Source organism: Neltuma alba, unplaced genomic scaffold (assembly GCF_004799145.2).
Source record: "Neltuma alba isolate B1F8T4 unplaced genomic scaffold, ASM479914v2 tig00011382_pilon, whole genome shotgun sequence".
NCBI classification, from domain to species: Eukaryota; Viridiplantae; Streptophyta; class Magnoliopsida; order Fabales; family Fabaceae; genus Neltuma; species Neltuma alba.
The window spans coordinates 158,424-185,747 of NW_021636075.1; the positions used below are offsets into that span (position 1 = coordinate 158,424).

Sequence of the window (27,324 nt, forward strand, 5' to 3'; positions counted from 1 at the left end):
GGATTTTATTACAACTCTGCCACAATGTTTTTTTCTCCAGGAAAACCTATCCATACCCAATAATGTTTAAATTTAACTTAGTTATACAATCATATCAAAAAAGTAAAGAGAAAAGAAATTAGGAGAGAAATATAATGATTGATACTGAACTTAATTTTAGTATTTAAAAAAAATAAAAACAAAAACAAAAAACAATGCTCATATTATTAATTTGATCTCAGGAAAAAATTTGCCTACCAAGTTATTTTTCCCCAAACGATGGCCCTTTCAACTTCCAAAATTCAAGCGCGCACCAGAGGCAGGGTCCCGTCATGGACTTCTTTTGCGGGGCTGACTTCTATTGACTTGGTGTGTGTACGAACTTCTCCTGTTTTCCTACGCACGGTCCGGACGATTAATTGACTTGTCTTCTATCATATAACATTCAAAGATTCACACAAAAGAAATCTCCGTCATCTTGTCGTTTAATGCCGCTGCCAATCATTTCTAACTTTCCCTGATTTTTAGGAAGAAGATTCTTCCCCAATCCATCTTCAGAGCTTCGTTCATTCTTTCGTTCTGCTTATTTATTCATCAGTGCACTCATTTCCATTTGGGATTCTTTTTCCCTTTCAGCTCTTTCAGCACGACCATATACAAATGGTACCCAGATTCGGATTTCCATTTCTCTTCTTGCTGTTATTCTCTCTTTGTCTCAATGCAGAATCCAAGTGTAAGAAAGGATGTGGCTTGGCTCTTGCCTCCTACTACATTTGGGTTGGTTTTACCGATATCACGGTCCTTCCGCCCATCATGCAATCCCCAGTTCTTCGAACAACAAAAGATATCATCAGCTATAACACAGACCAATTATTAAGCGACGACTATGTCGAAACCACCGCTCGAGTGAACATTCCTTTCCCTTGCGATTGCATAGATGGTGAATATCTGGGGTACGTATTCAAGTACCCGATTCAGAAAGTAGACACCTATACGTCGGTTGCGAATCGGAGCTATGCCAATTTGACCACCGTTTCGATGTTGGAGAGTGCGAATAGCTATTCACCGGACAATATTCCTGACTATGGAACGCTCAATGTGACGGTGAACTGTTCGTGTGGGGATCGCCGTGTTTCGAAAGAGTACGGGTTGTTCATCACGTACCCACTTAGAGCTGAGGATTCTCTGGAATCAATTGCGAACCAGACGAAGCTTGATCAAAATTTGTTGCGCAGGTATAATCCTGGTGTCGATTTCAACAAAGGAAGTGGTGTGGTGTATATCCCGGGAAAAGGTACATTAATTTATGTAATGTCTCGATAATCTCATCTCTCAGCACATATTATAAGAGTCAAAATCATAACTTTCTTGAAAAACATCCAAAAACCCTGTATGCATGCTAAAATTGATCATGAATACGAGAACAAACACCCACATACCTGCCAAAATCATTTATGAACTCAAAACCATTGTTATACTCAATTCTCTAAACGAACTGCACAGTAACTTGTAAGAACTTTAGGACAATCTATACGAAGTTATATAATAAAGCTGTTATGTTGCTAGTCTTTTTAATCGTAATTAGAGGAATATTTTTAAAGGAGTATTTTGAAGGACATTTTCCATTCAAAATTAGCTCTACTTTGGGCATCAGTGATGACTGAATTGTCAACTAATGTGAATCGCGAAACAAAGATAAGAAAAGGAGAATAACCGTAATTGATTTTTTATAATCTAAAAATGCTCAAAAGCTAAGGGATGCTATAAATATTCCTACACCTGCCTCAAATATTGTTTTTTTCACTTTCACTTTTCAGGCCAAAATGGTGTCTTTGTGCCGCTGCCCCCTAGGTAACTTCCCTACTCTCCCGATGATGATTTGTACATGAAGTGGCATGGGTTTTTCCTGTCCTTTCAAATATTATCTCTAATCAGAATTTTGACTAAATTAAATTAAGCTTCCTTCTATTTTCAAAATGTACATGTACTTATTTTGCAACAAAGTTACAACACGTTTTTAGTCCAATTTTAAAATTTTTTGCCAGAGTACCCTTCGATGCATAAGTGCAAATTTGTTTTTTTTTTTCCTTTTGGTGTAAAATTTGTGAAACATTTTGTTTAAACTTTTGCATTCTTGGACATAATGCATATTTATATGTTTAATTTAATATAGGGTTGTAGTTTAAAAAAAAAAAAAATCCAAGCTTGGATTAAATTGTATATTTTGGAAACGGATCTGCGTAATTTTAGCCAAACTTGAGAGTTCTTGTAATTTATTCTAAACGTATTAATCCTAATGTGTGTTCTCATTTTCTTTGCAGCACAAAAGGTTTGACCATCTCTCTCCTTAGAAAGTTGCTTCTTTGATGAATGCTTGGTTAGGATATGGTGAAATATAGGGTCAGTGCCACTTTGAACTGATATAATTTCTCAAGAAGCAGGTCTAAGTGGTGGGGCTATTGCTGGACTATCTGCTGGAGCCGTAGCTGGGTTTCTCTTATTGGCTGTTTATATGTATGTTGCATATTACCGTAAGAAGGAGGAGGGGGCAAAACTGCTTTCTGGAGAATTAGTAGTCTTCTCTGATCAAACAAGGAACGGTAAATAGACACCTACATTTGCCCTTCCTCCTTTTCATTACGCTTCCAATAAAACATGCGTAAAAGGTAACACGTTCCAAAGGCTTAAATGATTTGACAACTCTCATCTAATTTAGCATTTTGAAGTAAAACTGAAATAACCTTATAACATGCTCAATTGTTGGTCTCATTTCGTTTGTCTCTCTCGCCAACTATCTGAAAAGAAAAAGTTTACAGTCTGATGCTTTCTTTGGTTAATTTTCTTAAAACATCCCATTAATACCTCTCTTCAACATTCTGAAGTAAAACTGAAATGGCCTTATACGTTGTTCAATTTGTGGTCTTATTTCCCTTGTCTCTCTTGCTAACCATCTGAATGGGAGAAGTTTTCAGTTTGATGCTTTCTATGTAGTTAATTTCATTAAACATCACAGATTCTTGCTGCCGGATAATTCATATTCCTTGTAAAAACATGGTGTCCACTTAGCTGAAAAATCATTGACTGAGGGAGAAAACCGATTGACAGTTCCATTTAATCAGCTCAAGTTTTTTGACTTGTAAGCTAATTTAGATTGTTTCAATATCCATGTCTGTCCAATTATTCTTATTTTAATATGACTTGAAGTTCACCTAGGAATCAAAACTTTATTTATTTATTAACTCAATACCATATAGCCTATCATAGCCTTGCATAAATAGCCACAGTATGTGGCTCAGTTGGTAAATTGAGCTTCATGTGGACAGACAGACATTATTCGCAGTTCAAGGGTTCCTGCATGAAGAAACTGTTGTCATCGGACAAGCTGGGGATTAGATGTGTTTGAAACAGAGCATATATTTCCTGGGGATTAGCTGTGTTTGAAACAGAGCATATATTTCCTATGTAGTTTATTCAATAATGAGGGTACAAGTTATATAGGCTCGGATACCCCAGAAAATGAGGGGGTATCCAAGATTACATCAAGCAGGAATTAAACCAGCAGAGAAACTATTCCTAAATAGATGAATGACAAATAATAAATATGTAAAGAAAATAAACATATGGGGGAAGCACATATAGTTGACAGCTAGGTCATCTTGATTAAGTGATTAAGGTTTGGGTCTGGGCCTTAGGTTTCCAACGAGTTGTGGCACCTGACTATCTTGTCCAGAATAAAAGCCCAAAACACAGCACACTGGAGCTTTTTCCCACAGTGATAGAACATATAGCCATATCAAATTTAGATTTTTGTGGATTAGAGCCTAGAGCATGTAACTTTTGATAAAATCTTTTCGAGCAAGATGTGCTCCCCTGGGTATTAAACCCATAAGTTTTGCTTTAATGTATTTTTTGTAATCAAAGTGCGAAACTGAACCTCATAGATGGTCCACTAGGATAGTAAAAACACGTTTGTTCTGATTATAAACGCTTTCTGCATTTGATATGATGAAAAAATGCATTAAAGGCGTAGAATATGACAATATATATTCTGGAGTAAAATTTTAGATTCCAATGGTCCTCCTGCTGTTGTTAACACTGGCATCAAAGGTATTACTGTGGAGAAGTCAGTGGAGTTTTCATATGAAGAATTAGCTCGAGGGACAAGCAACTTCAGCATGGCAAATAAAATTGGTCAAGGTGGTTTTGGGGCTGTCTACTATGCGGAGCTGAGAGGCGAGGTTTGTAATCTCATATACTATGAAATTAAATTTAATTAAATGCACTTTACAAGAAAATTGTGTTTCATTCACATTCGTTTGAGGACAATTTTATCAATGATGCATATATATATTTTGTTTGACTGAATCTTTTTTTAGCAATATTGTGTGAAAAATACTCAAACAAGAAGGTTTTAGTCTTGCTCTATTGATGAGTTATAGCATTCGGCCAAGTGCAAGAAGAGCATTACATGTGGTGGATTTGAAACACAACTACTATAAGGATGTTGAACTTTGAAAAAGTGAGTATTAGTAAAGTATAGTTCATCATCAACAACAACAATAACAAAGCCTTATCCCACTAGGTGGGATTGGCTATATGGATTGTACAATGCTATTGAGCTCTATCCAAAGCCAAATCTTTGGATATATTGTTAATTAAAAGATCTCGCTCAATAACTTTATTAATTGTTCTCTTTGGCCTTCCTGCACTCCTTTTTAGAGCATTTGTTTGATCAATTCTTCTTAGCATATCTAAAGGCCTTCTTTGCTCGTGACCAAGCCAACTCAAACGGTTTTCTACCATTTTCTCATCAATAGCAGCCACTCCAACTTTTCCGTGCATATGTTTATTACGAATCTTATTTTTTCTTGTATGGTCACATATCTATCTCAATATTCTCATATCGGCTGCTGCCACTTTATCTTCATGTTGTTCCTTTAAAGCCCAATACTCACTACCATATATCATTGCTGGTCTTATAGCAGTGTGATAAAACTTGTTGGTATTTAAAGTTTCTTTGAATATGCATGCCAGAGAAGATAGATAAACCAGAGACTTGTGTTCTATAGACTTTCTTTGTATCAACTATAATCTTTTGGTCATGGACAAGAGAAGTAATAGTTGAACTCATGTTGAAGAGGAATGGAGAGAAGAAGAGTCACTTTCAAAGTTATAGTACAAAGAGCTAAAATGACTGCATGGAGACCTTAACATGTGATGGGCTCAACACTAAAGTGGGCTGAGTATATAAGAGTAGGGAGCCCAAATCTGAACATGACACTCAGCAGCCGTAATTGGGCCCTGGGGATGGCCTACAGCCCTCTAATTCCAAGGAGGGTGGTCAGAGTGAGTTTTTTTCAGGAGGCAACTAGGGAGGGGCTGATTTGGGAGAGCCTCTGACCTCCCTAACACCAAGGAACTCCTTCTTTCCTTGCTTATTGTTACTGTTTTCCTCTTTCCTGTGCTGTAACTAGGATTTGTTAGTCATTTTTGCCATCCTTTCCTCTTCCATACCTTATTGAAGGGGACTGTACAGACTTATCCTTGGTTATGGGAAATAATTGAACAGAAGTACTGAGAAATTTCTTATTGTATTGTGTAAAGATCAAGGGTTGCACAGGATTTTTTTATAGAGGCCGTCGCAGACCTTCCTAGGAAACTTAATAAAGATTAATAAAAGAGAATAAAATCTTGTCTTTGACTATTTAAATTAGGAAAGAATCAAGCAATAAAGAATGATATTATTTTCATCCATGCCTTTTCCTTTTCCTATTACTGTGGCTTAAAAATGATATTATTTCAATTAATCTTTTATATTTTAACCCAAAATTTCGGATCTAAACTGTTGTTGTTATTTTGCCTCTTTTCACCTCATGAAGGGTTACTGTTCAGATAATATTGTAATATTCTTAGGATGCATAAGAATTTGTTTGTTCTCTTTTATTGTCATTTTACTTTTCTTATTCTCTGATTAAATCAACCTCTTAAAAGGGATTTTCCTTTGCAGAGAGCTGCAGTTAAAAAGATGAATTCACAAGATGCAGTAGAGTTTCTTGCTGAATTGAAAGTGTTAACACGTGTTCATCACCTGAACCTGGTATAGTAACTTTTGAATAAAAAGTTTATGTATTTTTTGACCATATAAGTAAATATAATGCTTCTTTAGAAGTTAAATCATGTATGACTTTGATGGTTTTTTGGGCTGCCGAGTGATATGGTAGATGTTAGTGTTCATATAGTGAAGGGGTTCAACATTAATCTTGGCATTCGCTTGGAGGCTTCGCAATTTCATTGTTTTGACCTCGGAACTTTACCATTAGACTTGGAAGGTTATCTCTTTTCAGGATTAGTCATGATTTATTTTAAAGCTTGATAGCATCAAATTCTATTCTCCAAGATTAAACTACTTTTCCCCTGCATCACTCATTTGTGGAATTACTGATGTCATTTTTATTTTTTTAACTTAGAAGTTTATTGTAAATAATCATTCTCACTTTCTCAGGGAGCTTACTGTAAAAGCATTCTTTACTTGTAAAAGCATTCTGGGCAGGATACGAACAATTTCTTCTCACTCAGCTCATTCAAACGCTTCTCAACTCATCCAACTTCTGTCTTGCTCTTTTTCACGACTCTTCTTTCTTCAGTCTTTCCCCACACGTCTGCTTATCTTGTTCTACTTTGCAATAATTTGTATCAAAGGGAATCATCTCTGCTCCATGCATTTGCTTCACAAAAATATAAAGCGCAACAGAGTATGAAAGCTAGCGAATTGAGTTAGTGAGTGGAGTCTTTACTAGCCTCCATATATCGTGTCATGTGCTTGCAATTTGTGAGAGAACTAACGCATACTCCACTGTTCACAATTTAAGACACCCTTAACAGAACGACAGCACAGCCTACTGTTCATGCCAACTTTCCCTTAATCCCCCAATAGAAAATTACTAAAAACATTAAGAATTAACTGCTTATAAATTATACAATTGGTATATAAAATTAGTGAGAAGCTGTTCTAGATTGATGTGATTTCAATTAAGTTCTATGAGAACATTGGTTGTAATATGCTTATGCACAACAGTTAATCTAATGTGCTTCTATGCTGTTGCGTAGGAATTTGTCATGCTCTGCGTTGTCATTAGCTGTGTCAGTGTTTTATGACTGCACGTTTAGGATTTCAAGCATCCATCTTATGGGTGGTTTACAATTGTTGTTTACTTCATTTTAAAATTGACATGTAAAGAACTGTGCAGGTACGCTTGATCGGATATTGTGTTAAGAAGAATTGTCTTTTCCTTGTGTATGAATATATTGACAATGGGAACTTAAGCGAGCACTTACGTGATCCAGGTGAGAAAAGCATTTCACCATTATCTATTTCAGTTATGCACATTGATTTGATTATTATATTAATTTATCTAGACACATTTCCTAAAAATTACAAGTCTAAGAATAAATCATATTATTTATAGCTTGTAAATAGTACGGCTTGCAATATATTTTAAGTTTTATATTAATGATCAAGTCATTTTTTGATAGGGAGAGAACCCTTGCCATGGTCACTACGAGTGCGAATTGCTCTGGATTCAGCCAGAGGTCTTGAATACATTCATGAGCATACAGTGCCTGTATATATTCATCGTGACATAAAGCCAGCTAATATATTGATAGACCGAAACTTCCGTGCAAAGGTTGAATTTTTGTCCAATATCTGTAGAACCCATCTCTATTTTTCAGTTTTTGGAATGACTTGTAAGTTCTTGATTATTCATCTTTTCAGGTTGCAGATTTCGGGTTAACCAAGCTCATTGAAGTGGGAAGTTCATCACATCTCTCTGGAGGGCTTGCAGGCACATTCGGTTATATACCACTCCAGTATGGCAACTTCTTTTTTCCCCTTTCAGGCTGCATCTAACTCATAGAAGTTAAGAATTGCAGTGAAGTGTGGAGTACCTGAGGCCATCCTGTAGATTTAATACAAATTTATTATGAGCAACCCTCTTTTCCCTTTTCAAATTGATTAATTTTGCCACATAACAAACATTTGCTCCACATATCTATCATAGCAAACACTGTGGACCACTTATTTGTATCTTCTGTTAAGGCAAGTGTCTTAGGTGTTAGAAATTGCTTCTTCTTCTTCTTCTCTCTCTCTCTCTCTCTCTCTCTGAGCCAACGTTGGAAATTGCTTCTATCTATTCTCTCTTTCACTGCTTTACTTATTTCATTAATATAATTGGATGTGAATATGGAGAAAGTTTTCCTTGTTATGGAACTCCTTGCTTTACTTGAAATGTTTATAGGGAGAAGTTTTCTGATTAATAGGTGCACTTTCTTAGCATACATTCAAGTAAGAAAGGAAAAATAAGTTCTCTTTTGTTTCCATAGGAATGATGGTACTGTTAAAACCGATGTCTATGCTTTCGGAGTTGTTCTCTACAACTTATATCTGCTCAAGCAGCTGTGCTTAGTGTCGATGAAGCTGGTTCTGAAGCAAGAACCCTTGTCTCTTTGGTGATTCTTGACTTCTCCATTATAAATTTATTTAGTCTTGATTTTCTAAATACAAATCTAGCATTTTAATCGAATTATTAAGGGTTATATTTGCCTTGGTTGCTACAGTTTGAAGAAGCTCTTGAGCAGCCTAATCCTGAAGAACATATTCTAAAGCTTGTTGATCCTAGGCTTGAAGATCAATATACATTCGATTCAGTTTACAAGGTGAGTATATAATGAACTGCTTAAACATTTGAGTTTGGAAAATATCTGTGGGTTACTTGCCAGCATTTTTAGACCAATAACTTGATAGCAAATACTTCTTCTGGTCCTAACTATACAAGCTGGTTGAGGGATTTATTTTAATTTTAAATGTAAAATTCTATTTCATTTTGCCTCCAAAATTTATGATCCCCTTAATTTTTCCTATTGATTGCACATATTAAACAAAGTTTAATACATACTCTTTACAAATAATTAGATTAACTAAATTCTTCAATTTTAATAAAGTACTCTTCCGATTCTTAATATAAGACCATTTAACTAATTTCAGTAGATTAAGAAAGTTAGGTAAATTAGTTAATTATAAGAAAAATGCTACATTTTTTCTAAAACACCATAATCATCTTTCTTAATACCCCTCTCTCTCTCCTATTTGATTATGATTGAGGGAGTATCCATAGGAATAATTTAGAAAAAATTGATAAATATGAGAAATTAGTCTTATATTTAGGATCAAAACTAACTTAAGAATTAGGCCCTATATTAAGGACTGGAGGAGTAGTTATTTAGTTCCTACACTTAAGATTGGAAGGAACATGTAAAAACTCAGAAAACCAAGATAATTTTGTCAAAAAAGTGAAGGAATACAGGGTACTTTGTGAGTTTTTAAGCCCATACAGTGGTGAACATCATCTACTGCTATACGAAGTGAAATTGACGCTATTTAAAACTTACTGCAAATCACAATGCAGAAATTCTCTACAAAGCAATTGCATATGATAAAGCCCCACACAAGCTGGCCTTACCTATGTGCGCGGTGGTCGTCTATTGCACAGCACTGTTGACTGTTTTGCACATTGTTCCTGCAACAGATAAATAGTTCTCCAAATGACATGATATGATAACAACTATTAGGTCAAAATTCATAGATACTGCATTCTAGTCATGTGTATTATAGCTATTCTTGATCAAAATCTTCTTGCTATGCGCAATCAACATGGACATATATAGAGGAAAAAAAATATAAATTTGAAAGATAGCGGGTTAGGATTGAGGTTTCATATTTAGAACTAAAGTAAACCTTTTATTTAGCTTTTATATTTATGATAGGAGGAAGTGGTATTTTTTGACGTAGTGAGTATTTGGATTGGCTTATTTTAAGTGATTTTTGGATGTTATAATCTGTGTAGAATTCAAATCTATTGATGAATCTAACCACTTGAAATGCCTATCATGGGACTTGCAGATGGTCCAACTAGCCAAGGCATGCACAGAGAAAAAACCAGACCGACGTCCAAGAATGAGATCTGTTGTGGTGGCTCTAATGACACTCACTAATTCTGTGGAATGGGATGTTGCCTCCTTGTATGAAAATCCGACACTCAAATATGATGCAGTGGAAACATAGAGCACAAGTGAATATACCTCCAATCTTTAATATAAGACTTGTTTAATTAATTTGATTAGATTACGGAAATTAGGTAAGTTAGTTAATTATAAGAAATATGTCATATTGTTTTTAAAATACCATAATCATTTTTATTAATATTCTCTCTTCTTCTTTTATTTGATTATGGTCGAGAGAGTATCAATAGAGATAATTTAGAAAAAATTAATAAATATGAGAAATATGTTTTAAATACAATTAGGTCATATATTAAGAATCGGAGGAATAATATTTAAATTAAGTAACATTCATGTTATTTTGGATCTCCTTTGATCTTAAATCTATAATAATATTAATGTTAATAATTTCATACAAATGAAATTTTTTACAAATATTGTTATTTAACTAATATACTAGCTAGAAACTTAGTAAAGAAAAAGGAAGGCAAAAATGCACTTTAGTTTTCAATTTGATCTCTTAATTTTTTTCAAGTGTCTTTTTACTCTTTAGTCATTTGATATTAACACTATTAGTCTTATTTAACAGAAAAAAAATGTCAATATTATAATGTTAAGTGTTGATAAAGCATTCTAAATATTAACATATTAAGTTCAATTTATTAAGATAAAAATGACTGAATTAAAATATTATCATATCAATTGGAAACTTTTTGTTAGCATCTAAAATTGCAGTGTTGAAAACTTTTGTTATCGAATTTAATAGTTTAAGGATAAAAGACTTAAAAGGTCGTATAAAAGTAAAAGATCACATCAAAACATTGCGTAGATAGTGACTGACTTTCATTAAGAAAACTTTAATCAGTGTAAACTTAAGTGTTGTCTTTTTTTTTTTTTTGGTTATATTACGAGACATTGACCCCATATATAAATAGTGTTAGAGAAAATTGATGAAAATTATTCATGGCAAAATTTATTGTCTAAAGAATCCTAGTCTTTGAGTTGGTGCAATTTATCTTGTGCAATATGTTTTCATATGTATCAAAATATTTTCCATTTTGCAACTGGACATAATCATTAACAAGGAGACTCTTGAGCACTTTTTTTTGACATCTTTATTATTAATAAAATTGTTAGTCGTTTTTCAAAAATGTATATTTTAAATTATTTGAACTACTTTTTTTCTTTTCGCTGTACATGTTTAATGAGGTCGATGCATAATTCACTTCAAAATTGTGTCTTGAGTTTGATAATTTTAGAGAAGTTGAAGGGAAAAAGTTTTTTTTAAAAAAAGATAAGGAAAAAAAAAAAGCTCTAGTGTTTGAAAGATTTTTGGGAGAATTGTAATTAGGTCTCACCTCGAATTAAATACAAAAGAGTCATTTAAAATTATGAAATTATTCTGAAGTCCCAAGAGATCTTATTGCAATAAATTTTATTTGTTTATTATATTTTTTGATTAAAAAATATAATACATGAATTGTCAATACCTGCCGCGATAGTTATCAATTCCGACACTTTAAGTTGTTAAAGCAAACTAAAAAAAAAGACAATTTTGTCAATGTATTAAACAAATAAAATTTATTATAATAAAGTTTCTTAAGACTTAAGAATAATTTTATCATTTTAAAAGATTTTTTTGTATTTAATTTCCGTACGTAGGATCTAATTACAATTTCCTAAGATTTTTCACCACTCCGTCAAGAACGCAACCTAAGCTGCTTTCAGCGGGCTAACTGGTAAAATCCAAACTTTGACTTTGGTTGCCAGTCTTCAATTTTGCTGCCGTCTCTCCCCAAGCAGTCCGGAGGAAAATACGCGGGAAACTTTTCCTCATCAATTGACTTGTCTTCAATGATTAACATTCACATCAAATACAAATCCTCCATCATTTCGTTCGTTAATTTTAATCCCACTGGGAAACATTCTGTACATTGCCATTATATAATCCAAAATTTTAAGCTTCTTTCTCCCTGCTTATTCATTCAGCACACTCATATTTCCATTTCTCTGCTTTTTCAGCAATCCCATATAGAAAATGATAACCAGATTTGGGTTTCCACTCCTTTTGTTGTTGTTATTTTCCCTTTGTTTCAACGCAGAATCGAAGTGCAAGAAACGATGCAACTTGGCTTTAGCCTCCTACTATATTTCAGACCAATTAGACAATCTTACCCAACTTTCGAAGATTATGCAATCCCGGGTTCTTGAAAGGGCTGAGGATATCGTCAGCTATAACACAGGCATACTAACTAGCCAAGACTACATCCCAAGGAACATTCGAGTGAACGTTCCGTTCCCTTGCGATTGCATCGATGGGGCAGATCCAGGTTACGTATTTAAGTACCCAATGCAGAAAGAAGACACCTATACGAAGATTGCGAATCAGACCTACTCCAATTTGACCACAGCTTCGGAGTTGCAGAGCCGCAATGGCTATTCGCCGAACAATATTCCTGATTCTGTTACGCTCGATGTGGCGGTGAACTGTTACTGTGGGGATAGCCACGTTTCGAAACAGTATGGTTTGTTTATCACTTACCCACTCAGAGCTGAGGATTCGCTGGAATCAATTGCGAACCAGACGAAGATTGATCAGGAGTTGCTGCGGAAGTATAATCCTGGTGCTGATTTCAACAAGGGAAGTGGTCTGGTGTTTATACCAGGAAAAGGTACACTAATTTATGTTATAATGATAAATTAATTTACTTGTTCTTTCAAGTCTTATAATTTAATTATAAACTATGATTGAATTTGATCGTCATTTTAGAGTAACTTTTCTGTCAAGTGTCAGCATATCTAAATATATATGACCATAAACCTCAGTATAATAAATTCTTCTCACGGTTTGGTCTTCTTTTACGATTTTGTATCTTTTGTAAAAAGGCCATCTTATTGGCATTGGAGCTGGTAATTTTACATTGGATCCCGTGGATTATACAAGTGAGGCTGGGTTTTGGCTTTCTGCTTTGTAAAATTGAGCTCCGATGTCTACGATGCATATATTATCTCTCTTATAATGTCCCACATCTCTGGCTTCGGTTTTGTCTGCTACACGGCTGCGCCACCCATCTGGATCATTTAGATTTTTTCATTTCTATTTTATTGCATTTGTATTATGATTTTTCTGTTTTCTTTTTCCCCCCCTTTTTGGAGTTGACAATTAAAAGATTATTTATACTCCATTTCGCATATTTTAAAGTTTTTTTAAAAAATGAAGTATAAAGAAATTGTTTAATGAATCTGGACTGTCCAGTCCCCATTAGTTCTTATTCTATGTAAAGGAGGTGGGGGTTGTTCTATTTTGATAGTGTGATAGTATCCTGTGCTTCGTACGGATTATTAGCGAAATTCAATGGCCCTTCGATGACATTTAATAGAACTCCCGAGCGTTTCTACAGAGGCCCTTGTTATAAGCCAGGACAATCCATCTTGATATTTGACTGACATAAACCTTAAACTGTTTTCTTCTAATGACTGATGAAGTAACTATATAAAGATGTCATATGAGGGAGAGTATTATGAAGTGATTTTGATCCTTGCAGAGAATGCAGCTCCTTATTCTAGTGGCTGTTGAGTTATGCAATAGTTTATTGTTGGGTAATCTGGTAAATTATGAGCTGGTATTTTTTGGCTGTTTCTGTTTTTTTTTTCCCCGGGTGAAATGTTGTTGTTCTTTTTACTCTTTCATAAATATATATATTATTGATTCATAGAAATTTGCATTAACTTGCAAGCTTCTTTAAATACTGATTGTCTCTAATCTGCCAAAGTTTGATTCCTTAATTTGAATTTTTGTAAAATGTACATATTGAGCACATTTGGATCCTAATTTCATTGCCCTTTTATGCCATGTCGAAGGAATACTTTCGAGTAATAACGTAACCGAAAAAAAGGATGATTGCAAACCAAACTGACCATATGGTATCATATTTTAGCAGGAGACTGAATGTTATACCCGCCACAGCATTCTAAACAATCTAGAGCAACTTACAAGGACTTTAGGACAATCGATACTGAGTCATAGGATGAAGCCATTATTTTGCTAATTCTTTATCCACATTAGATAACATTCTTAAGCGTAGTAATCATTTTTCTTTCAAAATTAATTCTACTTTTGGTTTTAGTGTTTGTGATTTCACTGTTGACTAATGTGAATCATGGAAGAAAGATAAGAAAGGGATAACAACCATTTCTGATCATTTGCAATCTAAAAAAGTCACAAGGTAAGACAAGCATTCAGATCCATGTTTAGCTAACAAGTATCATGTTTTCAAATTTTTTGACTCGTTTATGAGATACTAAAATATTTCTAGACATGCCTCACATATTTTATACTTTTAACTTTTCAGGCCAAAATGACGTTAATGTGCCAATGGCCCCAAGGTAACTTGCCTACTTTGTGTACGATTTGTACATGAAGATGCATAGGTTTTTTCTTTTCTCTAGTAATATTTTTGAGTAAATTAAATTTCTCCTCTATTTTCAAAACATACATGCACTTCTCTCGAAACAAAGTTGCGCCACATTCTAGTCCAATTTTTGAAATTTTTTACTCTAGCACCCCTCTATAACCTATTTGCATTTTTTTGGTAGTCAATATTCATGAAAACAATCTGCCTTTTTTTTTAAAAAAAAAAATTTGGTCCTACTCGGATGAAATAAATATCATAGAGGGTGTTTTATTATAAAAAAAATTAAACGGCACTAAATTGTATTTTCTGGAATTGGATTTGAACTTTTAGCAAAACTAAGGAGTTCATGTAATTTACTCTAAATTTCTTAATCCTGATGTGTGTGTTCTCTTTTCCCTTTGCAGCACGAAAGGTTGGCCTTCTCTCTTTTCAGAAAGTTGCTTACTTGATGAATGCGTTGGTAAGAATATGCTGAAATTATAAGGTCGGTGCTACTTTGGTCTGATATTGTTTTCGAAATAAGCAGGTCTAAAAGGTGGGGCTATTGCTGGATTATCTGCTGGAGCAGTAGTTGGCGTTCTCTTATTGGCTGCTTGTATTTGTGTCGTATGTTACCAAAAGAAGGGGGAGGAGGAGGAGCAAAAGTTGGTAACAATTTACTCTTCTCAACCGGGTAGAGGTACATTAGATTTCTACTTCTGCTTTTCTCCTTCCCATTGTGCTTGCTGCTAAAATGTGAGTAAAATGTAGTGTGTCTCAAAGGCTTAAAAGATTTAACAACTCTCCTCTAACTTCTTTGACATTCTGAAGTAAAGCTCAAATAATCTTATAACTGGTCTCATTGCCTTTGTCTCGCTAACTACCTCAAAAGAGAAAAGTTCGCAGTGTGATGCTGTCCGTAGTCAATTTTCTTAAAACATCTCAAATTCTTGCCGCTGTATAGGTCATATTGCTTGTAAAATAATGTCGTCCCTTCAGCTTAAAATCATTGACTGAGGGAGAAACCTGATTGGCAATTCTATTCAATCAGCTCAAGTGCATTCTCTTACTGGTTACCATAAAAGTGAATTGAATGGTGCCCAATATCCAATGCTTTGATGCAAAGTTGAAACTGTTATCTGTCATAGGATGGACAGATGTACAAAACCTTTTCTAAACACTTGGGGCAGAAGTAAAAGAAGACTTCATATTACTCTGACTATTTATAGGTGGACGCAGATCATCCCAGAAAATCTGATTGCTGTGTCACTTTCTGAAATTTCTCAATCCCTCTTTAAATTTGTCTGGGCTAGAATGATTTAGTTCACTGAACTTATTTTCTGTCTGCTGTGTGCACTGAAACTGCACTTCTTCGGCATTCACTCAAAGTATAAAAGCGTCTAGATTTGTAAATTAATTGAGCTTATTTCAATCTCCATGTCAGTCCACCTATTCTTCTTTTGATTTGACTTGAAGTTCACATGTCGACTGAAACTTATGTTATTTAGCTCAATAGTGTATGACCTATTATAGCCTTGCATATGTAACCGCAGCATGCAGCTCAGTTGGCAAACTGAGCTCCATGCGGATGGATATTACCTGCATTTCAAGGGCTCCTTCTACCAGAAGCAACTTGTGGCATCAGACGACCTGAATCCTAAATGGGGACTAGTTGTGGCATCTGATGTCTCACCAACATTAAAAAACCAAAACACAACACAGGCACTTTTTTGCTCAAATTATAGACCAAATAATGATATAAAGCTTATATTTAATCTTTTGTGGCTTAGAGCTTAGAGCATGTATGCTCCGATAAACTCATTTTAGAGCAAGATATGTTCTCTTGGGCATTAAAACCCTAACTTTTGCTTCAAAGTGTCTGTTGTAATCAAAATTAAAAAATGGAGCCTCATTCGGCCCTCAAGGTTAGCAAAATCTTCGTTGTCGTTGTGATTGTAAAATGCTTCCTGCAGTTGCTTATGAAGAAACAAATGGATGAAATGCATGGGAAATGGCGATATTATTAATAATTGAATATAGTAATATTGGATATGGAATTTCAGATTCGAGTGGTCCTCCTGCTTCTGTCGATACCAACAACAATGGCCTGACTGTGGACAAATCAGTGGAGTTCTCATATGAAGAACTAGCTCAAGCCACAAATAACTTCTGTCTCGCAAATAAAATTGGTCAAGGTGGTTTTGGGGCCGTCTACTACGCAGAGCTGAGAGGAGAGGTTTGTAATGTCATGCACTATTAACTTTCATATCATTGCATGCATTTTTGCAAGAAAAGTTGTGTTTCATTAATATACATATGAGGAAAGTTTTATCATTGATTCATCCAAATTTGTCTTACGGAACTCTTTTTCGAAAAGGTATATGTAAAATATTTAAACAAGATGGTTGTAGTCTTGCTCTATTGATGAGTTCTAGCATTTAGCCAAATCTAAAGGTACTACGTGTGGCAGATTTGGAATACAAGTATTATAAGAATGTTGGAGGTTGAGAACTTAAGTAATGGATTATTCATCAATAGAGTAATAGAATTTAGTACGTATGTATCATGTTCGTATTTAAAATGAGGCTTTTCTCTTACTATGCATATTGGCCAAGACAGATAAGCAAAAAACTTGTATTGTACAGATTGTCTGTGTTAACTGTAATTTCTTGGTTATGGAAAAGACAGGTAATCCTTAAGCTCATGCTATAAAGGACTGGAAAGAAGATGAAGAGTCACTTCCTAAGTGTGTCAGTTTAAAGAGCGAGACTGGATAGATTCATCTCTGTATTTTTCCCTTTTCCTATTTCTCTTGCTAAAATATTCTATTATTATAATTGCAGATGCATGTTTTAGCCCAAATATTCAGATCTACACCATTCTTTTTCAGTCGCATTACATATTATACAAGACAATGTCATAGTACTTGTAGGTTATACATGCATTTTTTTATTCTTATTATTGCCATTTTAGTTTTCTTATTCTCTTATTAAAAATCTCATAAAGGGGCTTTCCTTTGCAGAAAGCTGCAATAAAGATGATGGAGTCGCAAAAATCAAAACAGTTTATTGCTGAATTGAAAGTTTTAACACATGTTCATCACCTAAACCTGGTATGATGACTTCTAAACAAAAGTATATATAGTGTTAGTTTTCTTGTGCATATAAATAATAAACATATTGTCTCTATAAAAGCTAAATAAGTTCTCTGGCTTCCCTTGAATGATGTGGTAGATGGTGAGAATTTTTAGCATTAGTCTAGGAATTTGCATGAAGACATCAATCTCATTATTTTGAACTCAGAATATTAGTGATGATATGCTAACCCCTAGAATTTGAAGGTTGTTGTTTGGGGATTGATTGCGATTAATTTTCTTTTATCTCATTAAAGTGAATGATGTAATTATCATGCTTCTTAATTTTATTTTAGAACACGAAAGCATCACACTCAGTTCTCCAAGATTAAGCTATTTTGCTCTCTGCATTACTCTTTTCTGTGGAGTTTCTGATAATTAATTGTTAATTATTTTAGTTTACTACAAATAGTCATTCTCACTTTCTCAGGGAGATTATTGTAGACCGATGGAATCAAAGCTCTGAAATATGTATTAATCAACAGAAGATATAGCTCCACAGAGTTTAAGTCTTATGGAGCACCCCTAAACAAAAAGAAACTACTCAACTGTGCATTCGAGAGGCACAGAAACTTTCCTCACAATTCTCTCATCACAATATCCATACTGTTTCCAATAACCAAACCCCCGTTATATAGTCTCTCTCTCGCTAACTGTCACATGGGAAATACCACAAGTGCCCACGCTCACATGGTTTGCACCCCATATGTGAATGTTATCCTTACACTCAATGTAGACACACTTCAGATCTAGGCTTATTAGTTGGGTCATTTACTTGTAAAAGCATTCAGAACACAGTATAAGCAACTTCTCACTCAGCTCACACAAAAGCTTCTCAACGCATCCGACATTTTCAACTATTAATTTGTTGGGAATCCAATCTATTTTGCATTTTTCCCCCTCGTTCTTTCTCTGTCTATATCCTCCTTCCCTCTGCTTATTTTCTCTGCATATGTATTACTTTGTATCAAAGAGAACCATCTCTGCACCATGAATGTGCTTCACAAAGTTATAAAGCACAACATAGTGTGAAAATTGGGGAATTGATTCTTTACTAAGCTTTGTACCTTCCATATATCGTTTAGTGTGTTGCATTTTTTTTTAATTCTCTTGCCAAACTATCTGCACTGATCAACATCCAACCAATAAGATACCTGCTTCATGCCAATGAGAAAGGATATAAGATGTATTCCAAGTGTTTGGATGGAACTTAACTGCATTGTAAACCTTCTGTGAGTAAATTGTGTTCGACTCAGAAAAGAGCATTAAGGCGTAGTCCACGGTTCACAATTTAAGATACGCCCAACAACAGAACCATAACACAGTCCATTACTCATGCCAACCTTGCCATGATCTCCTGGAAGAAAGTCTTGTAAATGGAAAAAAAAAAAAAGTGAAAAATGTTTGTCTCGGAAGGTGTTTGGATGGAAACCAAATTATGGTTTCAAAAGTGCTTTTACAGTTTATGAAGTAACTATGTGGAGGAGTTTGCCTCGTTTTACGGAAAAAGGCTTCTGAGAAGTACTTTTCAAGGTTGCCAAATACCCCCTCAGACGTAAATTTAATAGCGCTTATAAATCATGTGATTGGTATATAAAATTGTTGAGAGGCTCTTCTTGATTGGTGTAATGACTTCAATTAATTTCTGTGAGTTTATTCGTTTCAATATGCTTATGCGCAGAAGGTAATATTGAAGCTATCTGCCATTGTTGTGGGAAGAAATTTGTCATGTTCTACCTTGTCATTCCTTGTGGTCGTGTTTCTATGTCTGCACGTTCATGATTTCAAGAATCCCATTTTTTAGGCGGTTTCCAATTGTTGTTTAAACCATACAATACTCTGTTTTAAATTCAATCTACTTGTTAAAATTCATGTAGGTACGCTTGATTGGATATTGTGCTAAGAAGGATTCTCTTTTCCTTGTGTATGAATACATCGACAACGGAAACTTAAGCCAACATCTGCGGGATTCAGGTGGGAAAGTATTTCTGGGATAATACATCAATCTAATTATTTACTCCATCCATTTCAGACATATAAGGTTTTTTAATCTAACACGCACTACCAAGAGTAACAATTAGGACTTAAAGATCTCAAATTCTTTTTGCCCTTATTTATCACCAATTTCTAATGGGAGGCGAGTAATTTTGACGTACTCCTGGAGACATTGCAGATAAAAAGACATTAATTACATTTAAAATTGTGTAAAAGACATTACATATTGAAATATAGGACTTCATACAAAATTCCTTATATTTGAAATGGAGAGAGTATTACTTGAACTAGACTCATTGCTATATGCATTGCAAATATTCTGGCAGACGAGATATATATATATGGCTTGTAAATTGTACGGCATGCAATAGATTTTATATCTTATATGATGATCAAGTTGCTTTTGATAGGGAGAGAAACGTTGCCATGGTCTACGCGTTTGCAAATTGCTCTGGATTCTGCCAGAGGTCTTGAATACATTCACGAGCATACACGGCCTGTATATATTCATCGTGACATAAAGCCAGCTAATATATTGATAGATAAAAACTTCTGTGCAAAGGTTGAATTTTTGTTCAATATCTATGGAGACTATCTATATATATTCATCATGACATTGAGTCATTTTAACGAACATCTTTTCAGGTTGCCGATTTTGGGTTGACGAAACTCATTGAAGTGGGAAGTTCATCAATTCCCACTGGTAATATTGCAGGCACATTTGGTTACATGCCACCCGAGTATGGCCACTTCCCCTTTTCTTTTTAGGCGGTAACTAACGTAGGCATATATATTAAGATTTGCAGTTTGTGTGAAAATATGGAGCTCAGAATTTGTTTAGAACTAGATAAGTTCTCTAACTAAAACTCAGAACAATGTCAATAGCATCTGGGGAGCTTAAGTTCACATTTCATTCTAGTGGGCAAATATTACAACTGTTTCAGATTCAAGATCCATCCAATACCCCTGTTGGACTCAAAATACAGAAATATAGCAACAAAAACACAAAATGATAAGATACAAGCACGCAGCTCACTAAAACTGAACCCCAAACTACACCAAACATAGATTATAACATGACACTGACATTTGCAACATGAATTACAGTGCACAACTCCAATATGGATGATGAAGAGCATGACAAACACTGTACCACACAAACCTCATTATAAATGCAAATACTACATCACATGAGCTTCAAGACCAAAATAAGCTTGTCAACTTCCAAGAGGTTGGCTCTCTCCACCTGGAAGCTTACCAAAGATCTTATTTGCCTTCATCCTTCCCCTGTCTTCTTTATTATATATTCCACTTACACTTTAATTCTTTAACTACTCACTCCTGCCCTTCATCATTACTCCCTTATTTTGCTCCTCTATTTTCTATCTCATCTGACTTTCAACCTCTGTGTTTTCCTTTGGACCAACAGTTCCTTATTTTTCCTTCCTTTTTGCCACTCCCATATGCCCCTTTTTGCATGCCCTGGTTGGAAGAGGTTGGGTCTCGTTAGAATCAAAGTCCAAACTGCGGACTTAATACTCTTCCGGTCCTAGATATAAGACCCCTTTTGTAATGTATTCCTAAATATAAGACCAACCCCCTTTGTAGTGTAAAATTACACTACAAAAAAAGTCTTATATTTAGGACAGGAGGAGTACAAAGTTTTAACCATCCCTCTTTTTTATCTTTTGAAATTGATTAGTTTTTGTCACACATATCTTCACAAACATGACTAAAAGGACCACTCACATATATAGCCATAAAGAACACGGCTATGTTCAAGAATGCATATACACACCGTGCAGAAATTATTTGCATCTACCGTTAATAGATGTTTTACGCGTTAGACATGGTTTCTCTTATCTCTGTTTCATTGTTTCTTTTTTTATTTTTTAATAACTTAATTGGATCTGAATATCAAGAAAACTTGTGTTGATGCGAAATTATTGCTTGCCTTGAAATGGTTTTTAGGGAGAAACTTTCAGATTGGTGGATTACCATGCATGTAAGAAGGAAATGAGTTCACTTTTGTGTTCATATATTTGATGACTCCATTCTCCCATCTGCAGATATGCATATGGTAGTGTTTCACCAAAAATCGATGTCTATGCCTTCGGGGTTGTTCTTTATGAACTTATATCTGCTAAAGAAGCTGTGTTGAGGGTTGGTGAAGCCGGTTCTGGAATAACAAAAGGCCTTGTCTCTTTGGTAATTGTTGACTTCCCCATTAAAAATGTTTTATTTGCTTTCTAATATCAACCTAGTCATTTCACTTGAATAATTAAGGGTTATATTTGCTTTGGTTGATGAAGTTTGATGAAGCTCTTGAGCAGCCTAATCCTAAAGAACATCTCCAAAAGCTTATTGATCCTAGGCTTGGAGACCAATATTCAATCGACTCAGTTTACGAGGTAAGAAAATAACTTGAACTGCTTAAACATTTTGAGTTTGGAAGATACTTGCATGTCTGTTGTCAAGTGCTAAGCACTAAAGAGTCTGTATACATCCCAACGTTTTTAACTAAAAAAACTTCATAAAAAAATATGAAAAATTTCAAGAACCTAGATAAGCATGTCATTATGTCAATGAAGAACATGAGTATAGTGCAGTCAGTATGTTTCAAATCCAATACCAATATTCGTGAAAATCTAATCTGTCTATTATGATTTGAGGGTTATTATCCTGCCATGTCATTTACTATGCGTCATTGAATCCAACAACTGGCAACATCTATTTTTTTCATTATTATAGAACCTTGGTTTGCTCGTGCATGTGCTTTTGTCAAAGTACTGAAAGTCAGACCAGTTGTTAACTTGGTTAAAACAATGATTTAAGAGTTTGTAGTCTAATCCTTGACAAGAGTTGTATTTAAGTAAAAAAGACATTAATCTATAAGTGAATGGAATATTAATGTATGAACCATGTATAATCCAATAAAACAGAGTTACTAAAGCTGACGGACTGCTATTTTTTATTTCTTTTACTCAAAATGACATGATTTCAGGCTTAGCAATGGGAGGAAAACAAAAGTGTAAAATGAAATCTAATTGACCCGTCCAAAATTCTCGATCGTAACGGTCAGGAGACTAGTTCATTGGTCTTATCAACGGACCTTGGTTAGGTTTTAATATTTTGTTTCTCATGCTTCTCTCATAAGGCGTTTTAGAAGCCTAGCATCACACCTTTTTTAACTTTGACTACCTGAAATATGATTCAGAGTGTGTGATTCCTTTGATGAATCTAACTACTTGTAAACGGGTGTTTATGGCATTGCAGGTGGCGCAAGTAGCCAAAATGTGCACACAGGGAGACCCAGAGAGACGTCCAAGTATGAGATCTATTGCAGTGTCTCTGATGACACTTTCTTCTACTTCTGTGGAATGGCATATTGCCTCCTTGCAAGAAAATCCAACACTTGCAAATATGATGCCTGGAAGGCACAGTTAGATGTAAAAAATAAATAATCATACGCCAATATTTAAATGTGTGTGTGCGCATTGACACACACAAGTTTTTTAGTAGTCACTTTACAATTGAGTGCAATGAATTGCTAAATAAAAGTCATCAATACCTAGAGAAGAAGTCTCATTCATTTATTTTTACGAGTTTGAAATTAAAATGTTTATTAATTGCTAAACTATCATTTTAAAAATGTGCTGTCTTGGATTGCTAAATAGAAGTAGTTAAAAACAAAAACAAAAGAAAAAAATCACAGCACACTACATTAGTACGCTGGTGGGGTCCCTTGGGATTTTTAGGTTTAATTTATTTTATACTTTTAAATTTATTTTCTAACAATAAATATTTTAGCTTTGAAAGTATTATTTTTCAGTGCAGGCAAAGTCCGTTGGGACGTTTTTCTTTTTATTTTCCTCAATATATAATATGAATTTATAGTAAACCGTATGAATATTAATATCAATACTACTTTTTCTTCTTAATATAAAAGTTAGTTAACTAATTTGAGTAAATTAAAAAAATTAATTAAGTTAATTATTTATAATGAATAGATGTTGTCTTTTTTAAATTATCCTTACTAATCATATGTATTAATTAGAATTATCATCTAATAAAACTTTTAACATGTGTAATGGCTATAAGAACTATTTTGAGGAAAAAAACATAAATATAAGAGACAAAGTGGATTGAGATTTTATATTTAGAACTAAATTAAATGTCAACTTAATTCTTATATTAAGGATCAAAGTAGTATATCTTATAAATTTGTTCCCCTCAGTCCGTTAGTATAGAAATAGCTCAATTCTCTTCTTACTATCTGCGGATGTATTTTCTAACTGTTTTATTTCTTTCTCTCTCTTATGAGGTTTTGTGTTATGTGGTTTTGCACATACTTTATACTCTTCTCATGGAGAGACACATGCAAAGAAATATGACAGAATGAGTCAAACAGAGATAAGAGAACTATACAAGTAGTTAAAAATAAAAAAATTGCGTCAAATGACGTCTTAACAAAATCGCCGTTCACAATATTATTTCATTCTTTAACTTTACTGTATATTTTAATCCGATCCTTTAATTTTAAAAGGTATATTTTTAGGTTTTTAATTTTAAAATTATTAATCTTAAATAATGATTTTTGGTACCCATCATGATTATTTTAAAAATTAAATTTAATATATTAGTATTTAAAATTTTTTATCAGTATTTAATATCTCAATATTATCATTTTGTGTTTATAATTTTAAAGTTAAATGACTAAAAATATATTTTTTAAAATTAAAAAACCAGATTAAAATCTTATGTAAAATTAAAAGAGTAAAACTATATTTTAACCTAGCCTGTAAATAGGGATTTGGAGTATTATCATCTTAGTGTTGTAATTCCCCTCTCAACTCCTTGTAACGTAAAAGGAAAAAAAAGGAATATCTTAACTATTACTCCTCTGGTTTTATTTATAAAGCAGAGGGAAGATTTTTTTTGTTTTTATTTATAAGATACTAAAAGAAATTTTTTATATGAATGTATAATTTTATTTTTTATTTATTATTATATTAAATTTATTTATATAAATTATAATGTATATTAAATGTGGATAAAATTAAAAGGTTGTTAAATTTTGAATAAAAGTTAATAAAATTTAATATATATTTTTTATTTTTATGAAATAAATTGGAAGTGAGCTGTTGGAATGGAAGCGAGTTAGACAAGAATAGTCAAAGCTGGTAAAAAATGATAAGAGTGGTTAAAAAGAAAAAGTCCTCGCGTTGAATGCCGCTGGACGGATATTTGTTGAGTGCACGATCACGAAAGCAACAAATGGAAATGGTTGATGGCACTATAGAGCCATTTATAAATTCGGTTTTTGTGCGAGTTGTGGTAATGTGTCTTACTTAAAAATGGCTTCTTCGTTTAGCGACTCGACGGTCCTGCGGGTTCCTCTCTCTTGATATCTGTGGCATCGTTTTTTACTCCGCCGTGGACGACAAAGGCCACCGCAAGGTTCTTCCTGGCCGGCCGACGACTACGGCACTACCCCTACCCATCCTAAGGACTGCTCTGTTTCTCAAGCGAACGTGGCAATGAAAAACCAAGAGTCTCCTTCACCAATGGAACAGGACTGCAATGAGCATTCCAATCATATGCTTCATGATAGTGCTTGCTGTGATGAGAGTATCAAGAAGAACCACTCTACTATCCCATCTTATCGTGACTCCTTGCTTGGATTAGGTCATAATAGGGTCACAAATGGTACGGACTCTATGAAGGAAGAAGATGATCTGTTGTTCGATGTGCTTGATAAATCTTGGGAGCTACCTCAACCTTCGGAAGAGATTCAAAAACTCATGAATCTCTACCCTGTTGTTCCCAATGAAAAAGAGGAGTACAATGAATTGTGCCGACCTTGGAACACAGCACTAATCATAACCATTTTGGGTAAGAGATTCAACGGTTCTCAGTTGAAGGATCACTTAAGACGCATATGGGGTATTCCCGAGTTTGAGATTATAAATCTCTCCAACAACTATTTCTCTATTCGATTCCCTGACACAGAAAATTGGGCTGTTCACTACAAGAACGTTCTTTTGGAAGGTCCTTGGGTGGTTTTACAACACAGTGTCTGGGTACAAAGCTGGACAGCCTACTTTGATCCTTATCAGAAGCCTCTAAGCCGTGCTGTTACTTGGGTTAGAGTTCCTTACATTCCACTCCATTGTCATAACAAGCATTTTATCTCACGGTTGGGGGAAGGACTCGGGAAAACTTTAAAAGTAGAGTTAAATAGCTTACTGATTACTCAGCTCCCACAGCTAAAGTAAAGAGAGGCAGATTTGCTAGAATTTGTGGTGAGCTTGACCTGCAGAAGAATCTAGTTCCCCGACTCATTGCTGCAAATAATATCTTCAATGTTGAGTATGAAGGATTGAGATTAATTTGCCTTGCTTGTGGTAGATATGGTCATCGCAAAGAAAGCTGCCCCTAGTGCTACAGGAATGAAGAGAGCTCGTGTTTTGAAGGTGATTAAGTTTTCTTTTTTTGGCAAAAACGAGTAAGTTGTTCGAACCATGTGAATTTGTGCAGGTGATTGACTCATTTCAGGTACTCCGGAAAATGCACATAACGGTGGGTATAGTGTTTTGCTTGGAAATTGGTTGAGGTGTTGAGCATCAAAAGCAAACTCAACCCTTACAATTATAAGCATTTTGATTTTGAATTCGGACTCAAGAATCAATGGTTACATCCTAGATTGAGATTTGATATTGATCCAGTAAATGCAATGAAGTATGTAGTGTGTGTGTGTGTGTGTGTGTGTGTATGTATTTAGTTAGCCGTATAGTTTGTTGGTTATCTAAGTGCTTTTGGTTGTTTTGTGATGAGTTTGAACATCAACTAATTTGCATTGTAAGTTATTGATATGGTTCTGATACTTTGGAGATTAATTAGTTTCTACTGCACTCTGTTTTGAATACCTAAATAAGTCGCTTTTCCCCCCTGTTTTTGGTTTTAGATTATTGAATTACTGTTATGGAATAAAGTACAGCTGAGGAAAGATTGAAAGATGATATGGCTATTGGATAGTTGTTTATAAAGTTTTGGGCCATTGTAGTTTTGTAATATTGGTTTTAGAGTTTAATAATTGCAATACCAATATGCATTAGCTAGAAGAAGGATTTCGTCGCTAGCAATTACACATTTTGCAGTAATGGATTACTAAATTTCAATGTATTTTTTTGTGGGACAAGATCTTTGTTTTCTATTTTTGCTTTCTTCCATTTAGTTTCATCATTCCTTAATGATTTTTACATTAAGCATCAACTCAAAAGCTTGATTTTTATGACTTCAGATGATTTTATAGGCCTCACACCAGTGTCCTTCATGTTTGCTGTCTTCAGGTGATTTAATAGGCAAATATACCTTATCTCATCCAACATGTCAAATAGCACATGTTGTTATCACACAGTTTTTATTTGGGTCTGATAGAAATTATTCAAATGTCATCATATAATATTTTACAAATATGTTCAGCAATCAGCATTAACTCTTTGGGCTACCTCACTGTGTCCATGACTTGCTTGTTATCATTCCTCATTCTTGTAACAGCTTAAATGCTATAACTTGATGTTTGGAGTTACCTGCAATTGATATGCATGAGAGGTAGCTTTGTTGGATCTCATGGTGGATTGATTTTCTCCATTGCTGTTCTCTTGTTTAAACCAAGCCATCGTATGAGTGGTGAAGATGGTCTGCAGCTGATGTGCTTGGGTGGTACTCTTATGTCATGATCGTTTCTGTTATTTTTCTTTCTTT

General features: G+C 34.4%; 1 protein-coding gene and 1 pseudogene across 3 annotated transcripts; both read left to right on the forward strand.

The window, feature by feature from the left end:
- The first annotated feature begins 278 nt into the window (after positions 1-278).
- LOC114712630 (lysM domain receptor-like kinase 3) lies at positions 279-10,149 on the forward strand (annotated as a pseudogene).
- A 1,796-nt stretch (positions 10,150-11,945) lies between these two features.
- Positions 11,946-23,153, forward strand: LOC114712627 (lysM domain receptor-like kinase 3). Of its 3 annotated transcripts, none has more exons than XM_028897174.1 (12): positions 11,946-12,707; positions 14,388-14,421; positions 14,855-14,910; positions 14,977-15,129; positions 16,493-16,665; positions 17,452-17,541; positions 19,440-19,536; positions 19,968-20,119; positions 20,203-20,297; positions 21,627-21,765; positions 21,870-21,968; positions 22,834-23,153. In XM_028897174.1, exons 1-12 carry the CDS (start codon positions 12,074-12,076, stop codon positions 23,002-23,004), a joined length of 1,893 nt encoding a protein of 630 aa, XP_028753007.1. In that variant the 5' UTR covers positions 11,946-12,073; the 3' UTR covers positions 23,005-23,153. The 3 variants fall into 3 exon arrangements, with proteins under 3 accessions (XP_028753007.1, XP_028753008.1, XP_028753009.1); XM_028897175.1 differs by having other exon boundaries at positions 14,977-15,123; XM_028897176.1 differs by having other exon boundaries at positions 11,947-12,707; positions 14,855-14,862.
- The last annotated feature ends 4,171 nt before the right edge of the window (positions 23,154-27,324 follow it).